This window comes from Syngnathoides biaculeatus, chromosome 2 (genome assembly GCF_019802595.1).
Source record: "Syngnathoides biaculeatus isolate LvHL_M chromosome 2, ASM1980259v1, whole genome shotgun sequence".
NCBI lineage: Eukaryota > Metazoa > Chordata > Actinopteri > Syngnathiformes > Syngnathidae > Syngnathoides > Syngnathoides biaculeatus.
The window spans coordinates 17,300,974-17,313,607 of record NC_084641.1 but is presented as its reverse complement, the minus strand read 5'-3'; the positions used below and the strand labels follow the sequence as shown (position 1 = coordinate 17,313,607).

General features: G+C 43.2%; 2 protein-coding genes across 4 annotated transcripts; one reads left to right on the top strand and one right to left on the bottom strand.

Annotated features, from left to right (window-relative positions):
- Positions 1-637: 637 nt before the first annotated feature.
- LOC133494753 (tetraspanin-7-like) lies at positions 638-5,021 on the top strand. The gene is made up of 7 exons (XM_061808880.1): positions 638-718; positions 2,599-2,787; positions 3,238-3,312; positions 3,404-3,499; positions 3,922-4,077; positions 4,175-4,258; positions 4,953-5,021. Exons 1-7 carry the CDS (start codon positions 638-640, stop codon positions 5,019-5,021), a joined length of 750 nt encoding a protein of 249 aa, XP_061664864.1.
- A 1,511-nt stretch (positions 5,022-6,532) lies between these two features.
- si:ch211-207l14.1 (uncharacterized) lies at positions 6,533-12,489 on the bottom strand. Of its 3 annotated transcripts, XM_061808874.1 has the most exons (6): positions 12,295-12,487; positions 12,059-12,225; positions 11,725-11,978; positions 9,392-9,622; positions 8,244-8,342; positions 6,533-8,106 (listed from the first exon to the last, which is right to left on the bottom strand). In XM_061808874.1, the coding sequence occupies exons 3-6, from the start codon at positions 11,869-11,871 to the stop codon at positions 7,996-7,998; spliced, it is 588 nt and encodes a 195-aa protein (XP_061664858.1). In that variant the 5' UTR covers positions 11,872-11,978; positions 12,059-12,225; positions 12,295-12,487; the 3' UTR covers positions 6,533-7,995. The 3 variants fall into 3 exon arrangements, with proteins under 3 accessions (XP_061664858.1, XP_061664840.1, XP_061664849.1); XM_061808856.1 differs by having other exon boundaries at positions 11,725-12,225; positions 12,295-12,489; XM_061808865.1 differs by having other exon boundaries at positions 11,725-12,225; positions 12,312-12,489.
- Between the last annotated feature and the right edge of the window lie 145 nt (positions 12,490-12,634).

The window sequence follows — 12,634 nt, the reverse complement described above, 5'->3', positions numbered from 1 at the left end:
TTGGACATGTAAAGTAGGAAATCACAATCATCAGTCCCAGTTGAAGTTTTTTCAAAAGTCAACACACAAAACAAAAGAAAATTAAACATTATGTATCGAAATACCAAAATGTTCAACCAAACAAAAAAGTAATTAAAGAATGCTAGCTTAATGCTAACAGATAATGCAAAACTCCATTGACTGGCTAAAGGAAATTACTATTGGTCTCTTGGCCTTTATAATCCTTTAGACAACGGCTAATATATCACAAAGATCAGTGTCACATAAAATAAAAGAGAAGTGAACATGAAATATACATACACATTTGCTTTGCTTTGCTTTGCTAAGGCACCACTGTATTTCACTCAAGGATACTTTGACCTTGTCACTGGGGACTTAAGGAAGGCCCAAGAACCAAATGTAACTGAATCAAAAGCCACGCCCGGAAGCAGGTAGACGATGGAAGTGTGGCTGCGGGTGCTTGGCATGACGGTGTTACAGCTTCACTGCCACGTTAATTCTGTGGTCTGAGTGTGAAGTATGAGCACGTCCAGCATATGAAGCCTGGCGCACCGCTGCCTTGCTCACAAGTGAGCATGAACGCAAACGCAAAGTCGGTGCAAGTAGTCCTTTGTGTACTTCAAGTCTGAGAGGAGCGATGGCACCAACCAGGATGGAAACCAAACCGCTCATCTTGTGTGTGAAGATCCTGCTGCTCTTCTACTCCTTCGTCTTCTGGGTGAGATGCTTTTTACACATCGCATCTTGATTGGAAAGTTGGCAGTCTGTCATGTTTTTTTTTTTTTTTATATTGAGCTGAACGGTTCCAGATGTATTTACGGGTCAGTGATCAAATTCCTCCCACATCCCAAAAACATGCAACATTTAATTGGACACTCTATTTTGCCCGTAGGTGTGAGTGCAACTGTTCTTTGTCTCCATGTGCCCTGCGATTGGCTGGCAACCAGTTCAGGGTGTCCCCTGCCTCCTGCCCGTTGGCAGCTGGGATAGGCTCCAGCACTCCCGCGATGCTTGTGAGGATAAGCGGCTAAGAAAATGGATGGACGGATGTACGATCAAATTTCAGCCATCATCGAATTATAGTCCACAGGAGTGGGAGTGAGTTTTCTCCCCAAGGATTGCTCCTGCTTATTTGAAAAAGATGAGGTCAGAATTCAGGCACGGAACCGTGAGGAATGGCGAGCAGCAGGGCGAAGCTGTCTCACCCACTCGGTAATGAAGAAAGCGTCTAACACCGCCGTGTCCAAATGTTTTCTTCAGAGTGGCACAAATCGAAAAATGCAAGATGGATGCAAGGGTTATTTAGACATTCTTTGCCTTTAATCAATGTAACATAAAGTAATGGACGTATGTTGGGCAATGATATAGTTTATATACAGACCTTTACACTCAACTGGTGCCATTGTGTAACTTTGTGAAAATAAACTTTTTTTTCCAGCTCTAATAATGATAATGTCACAGAGCAGAAAAGTCTTGCTATTTGCATCTGGGGCTGAATTATCTTTATTCATTATGCAATTATAAATAGAAATGTTCTTACTAATTTCTTTGTATTGTGAATGATTTAAACAGTTAAGCTTTGATATGAATGACGGATTTTTGGTTTTCAACACAATATGAGGTCTATTAATATTTGGAGAAATTTCATGAAATGTTCTCTTTCTAATAAGATGCTGAGGTTCTCGCTTGGTGTGAACAGGTCAGATAGGATTAGAAATGAGTTCATTAGAGGGACAGCCAAATTTGGATTTTTCGGAGACAAGGTGAGAGAGAGCAGACTTCGATGGTTTGGACATGTTCGGAGGCGAGAGAGTGAGTACGTTGGTGGAAAGGTGCTGAGGATGGAGCTGGCAGGCAAAAGAGCGAGAGGAAGACCAAAGAAAAGGTGGATGGATGTTGTGAGGGACATGAGGACAGTGGGTGTTAGAGAGGAAGATGCACAAGATTGGCTAATAATGGAAAAAGATGACACGCTGTGGCAACCCCTAACAAGACAAGTCGAAAGGAAAAAAAGAAGCAGAAGCAGTTAAGTATGTTGTAAAACACAAATGTGTATTGTGTAAATGTGTATGGCTTGGTGGCGGCTTAGACACGCTTTCTTAAAATTTGAAAATGTCGTATTGCTGTTGAGCTTAGTTGAGTGTGTGGCTACCAAACATGAAGTAACGCTGCTGACTTCCGGTGGCTTCTCTCACCGCAGTGTCAGTCTGGCAATGGTCAGTTGAGCAGCAAATCCTCTCCCTGTACGCAAGGCGGAAGATGCAGATGCCAAGACACTTTAGCCCAAATAATTTGGGGAGTTGTGGGTAAAGTTTGATGGCCAACTGCACACTATACTGGGAGTGATGGGTTCAGGTTCAAATGAATGGAAAAAGTGGCAGTTTTTTAGCCTTGCCCCCAAAATCCGGCCAAAAGAGATGAAGAAAGAAAATTTTAAGATACAGTATACTGTGTCTGAACAAATCAGTCCAATATTGTTCACAGTCTTTGCTCATTTTCAACACTTACTATCAAACATATTTAATCGTGCATTTATGAACAAAACACTACGATAAGTTTAGTACATCGTGTGAGTACTTTTCCTGCCTCTGTTCCCAGGTGACAGGTGTGATCCTGCTCGCAGTGGGCTTATGGTGGAGGTTCATGTTGAGTCCTTACACGTTGCTGATCTCCAGCGCACCTTCCAACGCCCCATTTGTCCTCACCGGCACCGGCCTTGCCATTGTGCTCTTCGGCCTGTTTGGGTGCTTTGCCACCTGCAGGGGACGCCCTTGGATGCTCAAGCTGGTGAGAACCTCCAAAGCAGCACTTTTGAACTCATTTTTGTTACAAGACACATAATCGTTACGTTTTCCTTAAGAGGGCGATGAGGACTGTCAAAACAAATGCAGTTGTGCCTTGCCTTAAAATATGAGTTTCATTCATCCTATGACCACAATTGTAAATCCAAAGACTAGTGTCAAAAATTTGAAAGAGCAAAAAAAATGGAAAGTCTCTGTCACCGAAATGTATGCATGCAGTCACTGAATGGACTCGGACATAGCAAGAGCCCCCGAATAGCCACTCCTATAATTCACGCCCATTTTGTGTCGCACCATGTTGTTGCAGTTCAATAAAAAGTAATATGAAGAAATACCGTAATGCGTAATATGAATACCTGGATAATGCAGTCATCTACGAGCACTCATGTCTTCTTGACCTCTGACCTCCGCCCGATTCTGTGTGTGATCTCAACAGTACGCAGTCTTTCTGACTTTGGTCTTCTTGATCGAGCTCATCGCTGGAATCTCAGGCTTCATCTTTCGCCACGAGGTTCAAACTCTAGAACCGAATGCAAACATTTCATTTGAGCAGTCTTATTGTGACACTGAGCGCGCGTGTGTGTGTGCGTGTGTGTGCTCAGATCAAAGGCAAGTTCCTCACCACATACAGCGAGGCTGTGCTCCGATACGACGGACGAAGCGACAGCAGTGTGGCTGTGGACGATGTCCAACGCAAAGTCAGTTTCTCCGCATCCAGCAATACAAAGCTGTACAGTCACTCACGTGAAATTAAATATTTAACATTAATGTCAAACGTCGCAGTGAACCGTCTTTCACCGTGATGCCACACAGTAATAAAACTTTTCATGTCGTTTGCCCAAGGCAGAGCGGTTGACAAAACAAGGGGAACAGATAGCTTGAATCGTGATTTTAACCTTCTTCTTTATTGCCGTTGTTTGAATGCATGACCGGTCAGTCGAAATGAAGACGGCACAAAAAGTATACCTTTGACAAGCGGGGCGGGATGCTGATTGAACATTTTCTGAAACGCAATACGTTCTGGAATGGGCCTCGCGCTGGCCATGTGTTAAGTTACACGTCACTGATCCCATCTTCCGAAAAAAAAAAAAAGAAAAAGTGTTTCCTCTTCTGTGTCCAGTTGCAATGTTGCGGCGTTCATAACTATACCACCTGGTTCGCCAGTGACTCCTTCCACACCGGGGGAATCCCGGTCACCTGCTGTCTGTCTTTATCCGACTGCAACCAAGCAGACTTGAGGAACGCCACTCTGGCAGCTCGCAAAGTCCACAAGCAGGTGACGGGGAAATGATGACGTCACAGGTTAACCATAGTGACTCAAACACTGATGAAATGGCGAAACTGCCCTCGAATGACCAAATGTGTGCGCGCAGGGTTGCTACGAGTTGGTGACTTCCTTCATCGAGCGCAACATGGGAATCGTCGCCGGGGTCACCTTCGGGATCGCCTTCTCACAGGTGCTCGTCCGTCCTTCGCAGAAGAAGCATAGCATCACTAACCATGCCAACCAAATAGTTTAGCATTTCATTTATTCTGTGACTGCGCACGCGAAACTCAAAACAAATATATGTTAAATCATCTTTCCCCATTGAAATTAATGGAAATGACACTAATCCGTTCAGCCTTATAAAAAAAAAAAAACAGCCCTTTATATTATCCATCCATCCATTTTCTTAGCCGCTTATCCTCACAAGGGTTGCGGGGAGTGCTGGAGCATATCCCAGCTGTCAACAGGCAGGAGGCGGGGTACACCCTAAACTGGTTGCCAGCCAATCGCAGGCCACACAGAGACAAACAGCCGCACTCACAAACACACCTAGTGGCAATTTAGAGTGTCCAATTAATGTTGCATGTTTTTTTGGGATGTGGGAGGAAACCGGAGTGCCCGGAGAAAACCCACGCAGGCACGGGGAGAATATGCAAACTCCACACAGTCCGGGATTGAATACGGGACCTCAGAACTGTGTGGCAAATACTTTCCAGCTACTCCACCATTCTGCCCCCTCTATATTATTGTACTTTAAAAAAAAAATCATATCCCATAACACAACATAGAATGTGAAAATTGAATTCAACTCGTATGTCATGGTACCAGTGTATTGAAAAGAAAATCGAGAACCGTTCTGACAAACGCCATTGTCTTTGCCCCAGCTCATTGGCATGTCGTTGGCCTGCTGTCTGTCCCACTTTATCAACGCTAACCAGTACGAGATGGTCTGAAGAAGGAACTTCTGCGCAATCGAGTGCAGCGATACGCCGATGAGGTCACTTTGCTTGTTTTCTATCTTGAGTTACAAGCTGATCGTTGACTTCTCTCTCCTTACATTTTTAACTACAAGAAATATTATACTTTAAGTCTTCTGACTGCTGATCCGTCACGTATGGAGTTGTAATACGAGCCGTGCTATTATACAATAGAATTTTATGAATGCACCATTGTGGAATCTGCTCACTGTGCACTCCATTAAATTAATTGATTGCGTTTGTTTTACTCTGAGTTAAGCTCTGTTTCTGACATCACTTCAACAACTACAGGGTCAAGGTTCATGCAAAAAGAGCATCCATCCATTATCTAAACCACTTCCAGTATCCTCACAGGGTTCGCGGGAGTGCGGGAGCCTATTCCAGCTATCTTCGGGCAGGAGGCAGGGTACACCCTGAACTGGTTGCCAGCTAATCGCAGGGCACATAGAGACAAACAACCAGTTCCACTCACAATCACACCCGAGTGTCTCCATTTAATGCATGTTTTGGGGATGTGGGAGGAAACCAGAGTACCCGGAGAAAGCCCACACAAGCACGAGGAGAACGTCCAAGCACCACACAGGCAGGGCTGAGAATTGAACCCTGGTCCTCAGAACCAGTTGTGCACCGTGCTGACGGACTGAGCCCAATGCAGCAAATTGTATATTGCTTAGTCGAGGACAATTTGCGAAGTGACCAATTCTCAGGACAGGTCAGATAATGAGCAAAATAATATTGAAGCACAGATGGTATCATTTTAAAAACAGCAGTAATTTGGTGTAAGATTCCGACTCACAGTCCAAGTGGGTTCTACGGGCTGTACAAGCAGTTGATGTGCCATGGGAGACTCAGAGATTCCCATCGACCGGCTGTCACTCAAACTGTGTGTCTGAGTTTCATGTGGTACTTGCAAGCTGTTAATAAAGTACTCTTTGTTCACCAAGCTTGTGTCAGCGGTCTTCCTTCTGCATCGATACCTCGTCGTCTTCTACCACAGGGAAGGAGATCATTCTCGGGATGCTTGATGTCCCACAACGTCTAGGGCACTGCTAAAAAGGGAGGACGAGTAACCAGTCTGCGGTAAATTGTTATTCTTATTGCGTATTAAATGGAAAAGATGGTTTGCTTCACTTTTCGGTTGTATTCTTATTTTGATCCTGGACTCATGGCGGTTCAATTTGTAGATTTGAGAAACACAAGTTTCCACTAACCTAACGGTGCGACGAAGGCGAGACAGTACAAATTGTTTCCATCACTTATGAAGTGTCCATGTTCTTTAGTCCAGATATACAAAGAATACACAATCACATGCCACTTAACATCTATTTCGAAAAGTTAATATTTTTAATGTAACCAAATCCTTTTACAATTCTTTTAGAACATTTTAGTGGGGATGACCCCCCGAAAAAAAAAAGCCTAAAGTTACCGCTGGGTTGTACCCTGCTCGTAACATAGTCACGTTTATTTAAAAGTAGTCGTTATCTTAATGTTTTCTCTCTGTGGCACCATCAGACAGTTGCTTTGTGTGCTTATTTCAAACATTGTGGGAAGCACGCTGAGTCCATTTCGATTCAAGTTGAACTACTCCTCGAGGCCCGCCTCCGAGGAGTCACATCACGTTTGTATTATGGTGGTCTAAAGTTAGCTCACTAATGCTATTTAAGGGATAAGTAGCTGTGCACCTTCCAACATGCAGCAAGAGATGATGAGGATGATAAAGAGGACGCCAGATGGAAAGCAAAGAAACTGCAGAATAATCAGAAGAAGAAGAAGAGAAGATGACTTTTTGCACGGCACATTGTAATTAATTGTTCCTCCACCTGCTGCCTGCTTTCACTGCAGATCACAACATCATCTGCGAGCCCGTTCCGAAATACAGTGCAGCTAATTGTTTAATGCTGAGTTTCCCCACCCATGACTTGGTAGCTAAGTTGAGTGAAGATCCACAAAGTTCAGGGACCACATGCAAGCCTAATCATGTCAAAGATAAAGCAGAGTGTTCTCCAGAGTTAGCAAAAATAAAATAGCAATACTTAACAGCTTGAGCGCTTGATAACTGTTCCAACAATGTTGTCAATATTGTTAATATCATACCCTGCCCCAATGTTGACTACTTTGCTGGAATTTTTCCAGTATGTGCCAGTACTTACAGTATGTAGTTAATGTTGTAAACATGTTTCCTGTGTGTGTGTGTGTGTGTACTGTATTTAAAGAAAAAAAAAAGACTCAAAAAACGACAAATCTTACATGATACATTAATGAGGAATGCAGCATCTCAACTGCAAGGGATGAAAATAATAATAATAATAACTTGATTAAAAAAAATGGGCATCCTGGACATTTTCAATCCAAATTACAAATACAAAATCAAAAAGCACAGGTAAAAAAAAAAAAGATTGTGTTACCATTGAACTATTAAAATGTATCTCCCAACACAGTGAGGTTTCTCTGGTTGTGACTTTTATGACCTTTCTCACAAGCTATCTTTGGATAATTCAGTTTGCAATCAACCTAAAACTTAAAATTTTTGGATTATGCGAGGAAGTTGAGTGTTCCCAGAGAAAAGCAAACTCCAAACAGGGAAATCTGAGGAAGGCCTGTGAGACAGACGTGCTCACCACTTTTTATCCTGCGCTGTGACAAAAATGTTTGCTTATACCCACCTTGTTTATTTACAAAATGTACAAACAGTAGTTTGCAACAAATTTGATGGTGCCACACAGCTAATCACACGCCGTCAACACCCAAAGTTGTCATCTCTTGAAAGATTGTACATTTTTAACACATTTGTAAATTTTCAGGAGGGTTAAATCCAGTAATTTGAAATAAAATGACTTTAATGCCCACAAGTCTCGATTATGCCCTTGATCAAGTCCCCCGTTACTTGATGCATGAAGTTGTAAAGGCCACTGCAGCCTTGAACCCCCCCTGCTGGCGCTCCAGAGTGTCCTTAGGGCACGATCACCCTGGTGGAGCTCCAGTAGGCGGCCTGCTGCGGCGTGAGCACTTGGACGTGGCAAGTGGGACAAGACTGCTTCCTCCATAGCCACTCCTCTATGCACTGAAATACAGAGCAAAGTGATTAATGCCGTATGCTGTATTCAAGCTGTAGCCAAACAATATTAAATGGACAAGCAACAACAGGAAACATACATACTTTCATATAAGTGCCTGTTACGGACTTCATTAGATAATTACCTCTTGGTGGAAGGTGTGTGTGCACTGCAGCTCTCGGACGCCGTCGGTTCCTCGTTTCAGGTCATTGTGGCAGATCAGACACATGCTGTCCGCGTCGCTCTGCGAACAGATTTTTGTTATCGTTTTCAACACTGAACAGCTACGTTTTGAACATTAAAGGAGGAGTTTGTCATTACAATCTCATCATCAAGTCACACCTTCTGTCTCTGATTGGTTGTTTTTCCTTGGGCGTCGTGGTTTCTGGGGCTGAATTTTCCCCAAATCATATTTAAAATGCACTATTCTGAAGTCACAAGAACTGTTTTAGCAAATATGACAAAATGTGATTTGGGGAAAATTGCAAAGTCTTTTTAAATTCTGAATTTAGATATAAGAAAACAAAATAAATGTATTTAATCATCCATCCATCCGGACATTTTCTTTGCCGCTTATCCTCACAAGGGTTGCGGGGCGTGCTGGCGCTTATCCCAGCTGTCAAGGGGCAGGAGGCGGGGGTACACCCTGAACTGGTTGCCAGCCAATCGCAGGGCACATGGAGACAAACAGCCGCACTCACAATCGCACCTAGGGGCAATTTAGAGTGTCCAATTCATGTGTATTTAATCATTCAATCAAAATACATTTCAAATGAATGGTAAATAAAAAACTGGACATAAATAAATGTTTAAAAACAATTCTCAAAGATGTGATGCAAATGTAATGCGCTGAAAAAAATTCAGCACGACAGAATTGTACTTTGTACATGAAAGGTAAAAAGAAGTACTTGACTGGATATAAAACAGGTTGAAAATTGATAGGGAATTTAAATTCGCCAGAACCAAATAGCCTCGGCGCACGGCACTTCATTCATTCCAGTTTGCCTCTATTTCATTTGGACTGATTTTATTTGTATAATTTTCAGTTTCCAGCTGAAGAAAACCAGCCATGAAGCACGAGGTCACTGTAGCTACTGCGCTCTTTTGGTGACTCGCAGTGTATGTGTGCCATTTATATCTTTGGGAGTCACGCAGGGTCAATAAATTGAGCTTCGGTGTCATCAGACCGGAGCGCATTTTCCAACACATTTTTTGGAGGATTTTGTTATGCTCCAATAAAACCAAGGTTATCCTTTTGGATATAATTCCAGTAGGTATGACCAAGCCACCCACCAAAGACATGACGTTGCGTCTCCTGAACTGGCTCTTTCTCCCTGGCGTAACAGCCTCTGGGATTGTGGGTATGGGAGATGGTTTCCGCTCAGCAGCAAGAGGACAGGCGGCACCCTCCTGTTGTGATGGCAGCAGGCGGCGTGAGGAGGAACGGCGCAGCAGAGTCTTGGCGGTCACGGGGGTCCGGGTGCAAGAGTGGAGACGAGCCAGCTCCATGGTCGACAGAGTCGCCTGCGCATAACGATGACAGTAGGTTGGCTTGTTTCACAGGAACCAACAACTAACCAGAGGTGGCGAAAGGACTCGCACGCTGCACTTAACGGTCTCTACAATGAAGAAAATTATATTGCACGTTCTCCCACATAGAAATCATGGAGGGATTTGAAATTTTCATCATAGGTGCATGTCCACTGGGAGAGAGATCATCTAAAAAGAAAAATCCAGAAATCACAATGTACGATTTTTTAACGGTTTATTTGTGTGATACAGCTGCAAAGAAGTATTTGAACAATTGAGAAAACCAATGTTAATATTTGGGACAGTAGCATTTGTTTGCAATTACAGAAGTCAAACGTTTTCTGTAGTTGTTCACCAGGTTTGCACGCACTGCAGGAGTGATTTTGGCACAATCCTCCACACATATCTTCTCTAGATCAGACAGGTTTCTGGGCTGTCGCTGAGAAACACAGTTTCAGCTCCCTCGGAAGATTTTCTATTGGGTTTAGGTCTGGAGAGTGGCTCGGCCACGCCAGAACCTTGATATGCTTCTTAAGGAGCAACGCCTTGGTTTTCCTGGCTGTGTGCTTCGGGTCGTTGTCATGTTGAAAGACCCAGCCACGACCCAGCTTCAATGCTCTGTCAGAGGGAAAGAGGTTGTTCCCCAAAATCTCACAATACATGGCCGCAGTCATCCTCTCCTTAATACAGTACACTCATCCTGTCCCATGTCAAGAAAAACACCATCAAAGCATAATCCTACCACCCCCATGCGTCACAGTAGGGATGGCGTTCTTGGGATGGAACTCATAATTCGTCTTCCTCCAAACACGGTTCGTGGAATTATGACCATAAAGTTCCATTTTGGTCTCATCTGACTTCCTCCCATGACTCCTGTGTATCATCCAAATGGTTACTGGCAAACTTAAGACGGGCCTTGACGTGTGCTGGTTGAAGCAGGGGAACCTTCCGTGCCATGCATGATTTCAAACCACGACGTCTTAGTGCATTATCAACAGCCACCTCGGAAACGGTGGTCCCAGCTCTTTTCAGGTCATTGACCAAGTCCTGTCGTGTAGTCCTGGACTGATTCCTCACCTTTCTGAGGATCATTGACACCCCACGAGGTGACATCTTGCATGGGGCTCCACTCCCATTGAGATTGACCGTCATGTTTATCTTCTTCCATTTTCTACTGATTGCTCCAACAGTGGACCTTTTTTTTTTTATAACCAAGCTGCTTGACAATTTCTCCGTAGCCCTTTCCAGACGTGTGGACTTGTACAATTTTCTCTCTGGTGTCTTTGGACAGCTCTTTGGTCTTGGCCATGTTACAAGTTTGAGTCTTACTGATTGTATGGGGTGGACAAGTGTGTTTATGCAGCTAATGACCTCACACAGATGCATCTGACTCAGGATAATACATGGAGTGGAGGAAGACTTTTAAAGATGGACTAACAGGTCTTTGAGGGTCAGAATTCTAGCTGATAGACAGGTGTTCAAATACTTATTTGCAGGTGTATCACACAAATAAATCGTTAAAAAAAATCATACATTGTGATTTCTGGATTTTTCTTTTTAGATGATCTCTCTCACACTGGACATGCACCTACGATGACAATTTCAGAGCCCTCCATGATTTCTAAGTGGGAGAACTTGCAATTTAGCAGGGTGTTCAAATACTTGTTTTCTTCACTGTATATGTACATATTTATTTGTGTTTTGAAGAATGCCTTTCAGTGCACAGCAGCGTGTCTAGTGAGTGACATCAGAGCTCAGACTCCAACTCCTGTTGGCAATTTACCACACGTTAGTTCAGTGTTCTCCATTCTCCTTGTGAGTGTTTTCATTTTTTCTTTGCATGTTTATTTGTGTCTTCCAAAAATGGCTAAAAGTGCATTGGCGACTCCTTCACTGTTTTCACATATTAGCTCAATTGTGTCTGCCAAACTGCCAAACAAATTATTGCAAAATTATTGGACTAACTGCTACCGTAGCTCACTCGTGTCTCAAATCCCCACTCGCAAGTCCATGGGAAAAATAAGTCGCGTCATATCCGAAGAAACGCATAAATGGAGTCATTCGTATCTTCGACAACTCGACAAGCTGTATATTACCGGACAAGGCAGTGAGGATCGGCGCTTGGTTTGAAGCAGGGCTGCCGACTCGTTGCTGATTCTGCTTTCGGCTCTTGCTTCTTCGGCCTCCTCGTTTTGCTCCTCATCGGTTGTCTTCTGCTGTTCGCCACCTCTGTACCGTTGCATCCAGGCATTGAAAATCTTGGCATCCTCCTCGTCGTCCTCCTCTTCCACTTCGTATTCCTCCTCTGCAATCACAGGGTTCCGATCTTCTGAGAAGACCTCACCTTCTTCTTCAGAATCCATGAAATCAAGAAAATTAATTAACAATCCAGCGTTTCGGTACTGACCAACATGCTGATATAAAGGCTACCTTAGCTGTAACTTTGCTGTAATGAACTTATTCTGAACTAGTCTTTCTCCATCTATGCGCTGCCACTGCTTCAGTCTGTTTGCTTGTGTTGCTCTTGCCAAAAGCCTGGTAATCCATTTAGCCAAAGAAGGATAAAGCTGGTTTAGTGTATCTGTGTCAAAGTAGCCCTAAGGTGAGAAACAGGAGTGTAACGTGACAGTTTAGATGCCTAATTGATTGTATACTTAGCCACTTACATACATACTGTACATACAGTAAGTTAGTTGGCTCTAGTGTTTGATTTGCTGCATTAAATGACATTTAACGTTTCATAGCACCTAAAAATGGTAAGTGAAGTGCCCTTTTACAGAGTAGTGCTCTTAAATCTCACTACCTTATTTAAAAAAAAAAATGCTGTTTTAATGTAAATCGTGAAACTTCTCTAAGGTAGATTTTTTTTTTTTCTTTCGGACGTTCAGATTTCAAACTTCAACTCTTTAAATATCGCTTGGGGGCGTTTCATGTTATAACTTCCAATCATAGTGCAGCAAACCGTGTCCTGCCCACTGATCTTAAAAAAAAAAAAAAAAAAAGACT

Excerpts from the sequence above, each read along its gene's own strand:
- si:ch211-207l14.1 (XM_061808856.1), bottom strand. The coding sequence starts at position 11,991 with ATGGATTCTGAAGAAGAAGGTGAGGTCTTCTCAGAAGATCGGAACCCT. Across the intron at positions 9,623-11,724 it reads GATCCTCACTGCCTTGTCCG|GCGACTCTGTCGACCATGGA; the intron begins GTAATATACAGC and ends CGTTATGCGCAG. Across the intron at positions 8,107-8,243 it reads CACACACCTTCCACCAAGAG|TGCATAGAGGAGTGGCTATG; the intron begins GTAATTATCTAA and ends TCTGTATTTCAG.
- LOC133494753 (XM_061808880.1), top strand. The coding sequence starts at position 638 with ATGGCACCAACCAGGATGGAAACCAAACCGCTCATCTTGTGTGTGAAG. Across the intron at positions 3,313-3,403 it reads GCTTCATCTTTCGCCACGAG|ATCAAAGGCAAGTTCCTCAC; the intron begins GTTCAAACTCTA and ends GTGTGTGCTCAG. Across the intron at positions 4,259-4,952 it reads TCGGGATCGCCTTCTCACAG|CTCATTGGCATGTCGTTGGC; the intron begins GTGCTCGTCCGT and ends TCTTTGCCCCAG.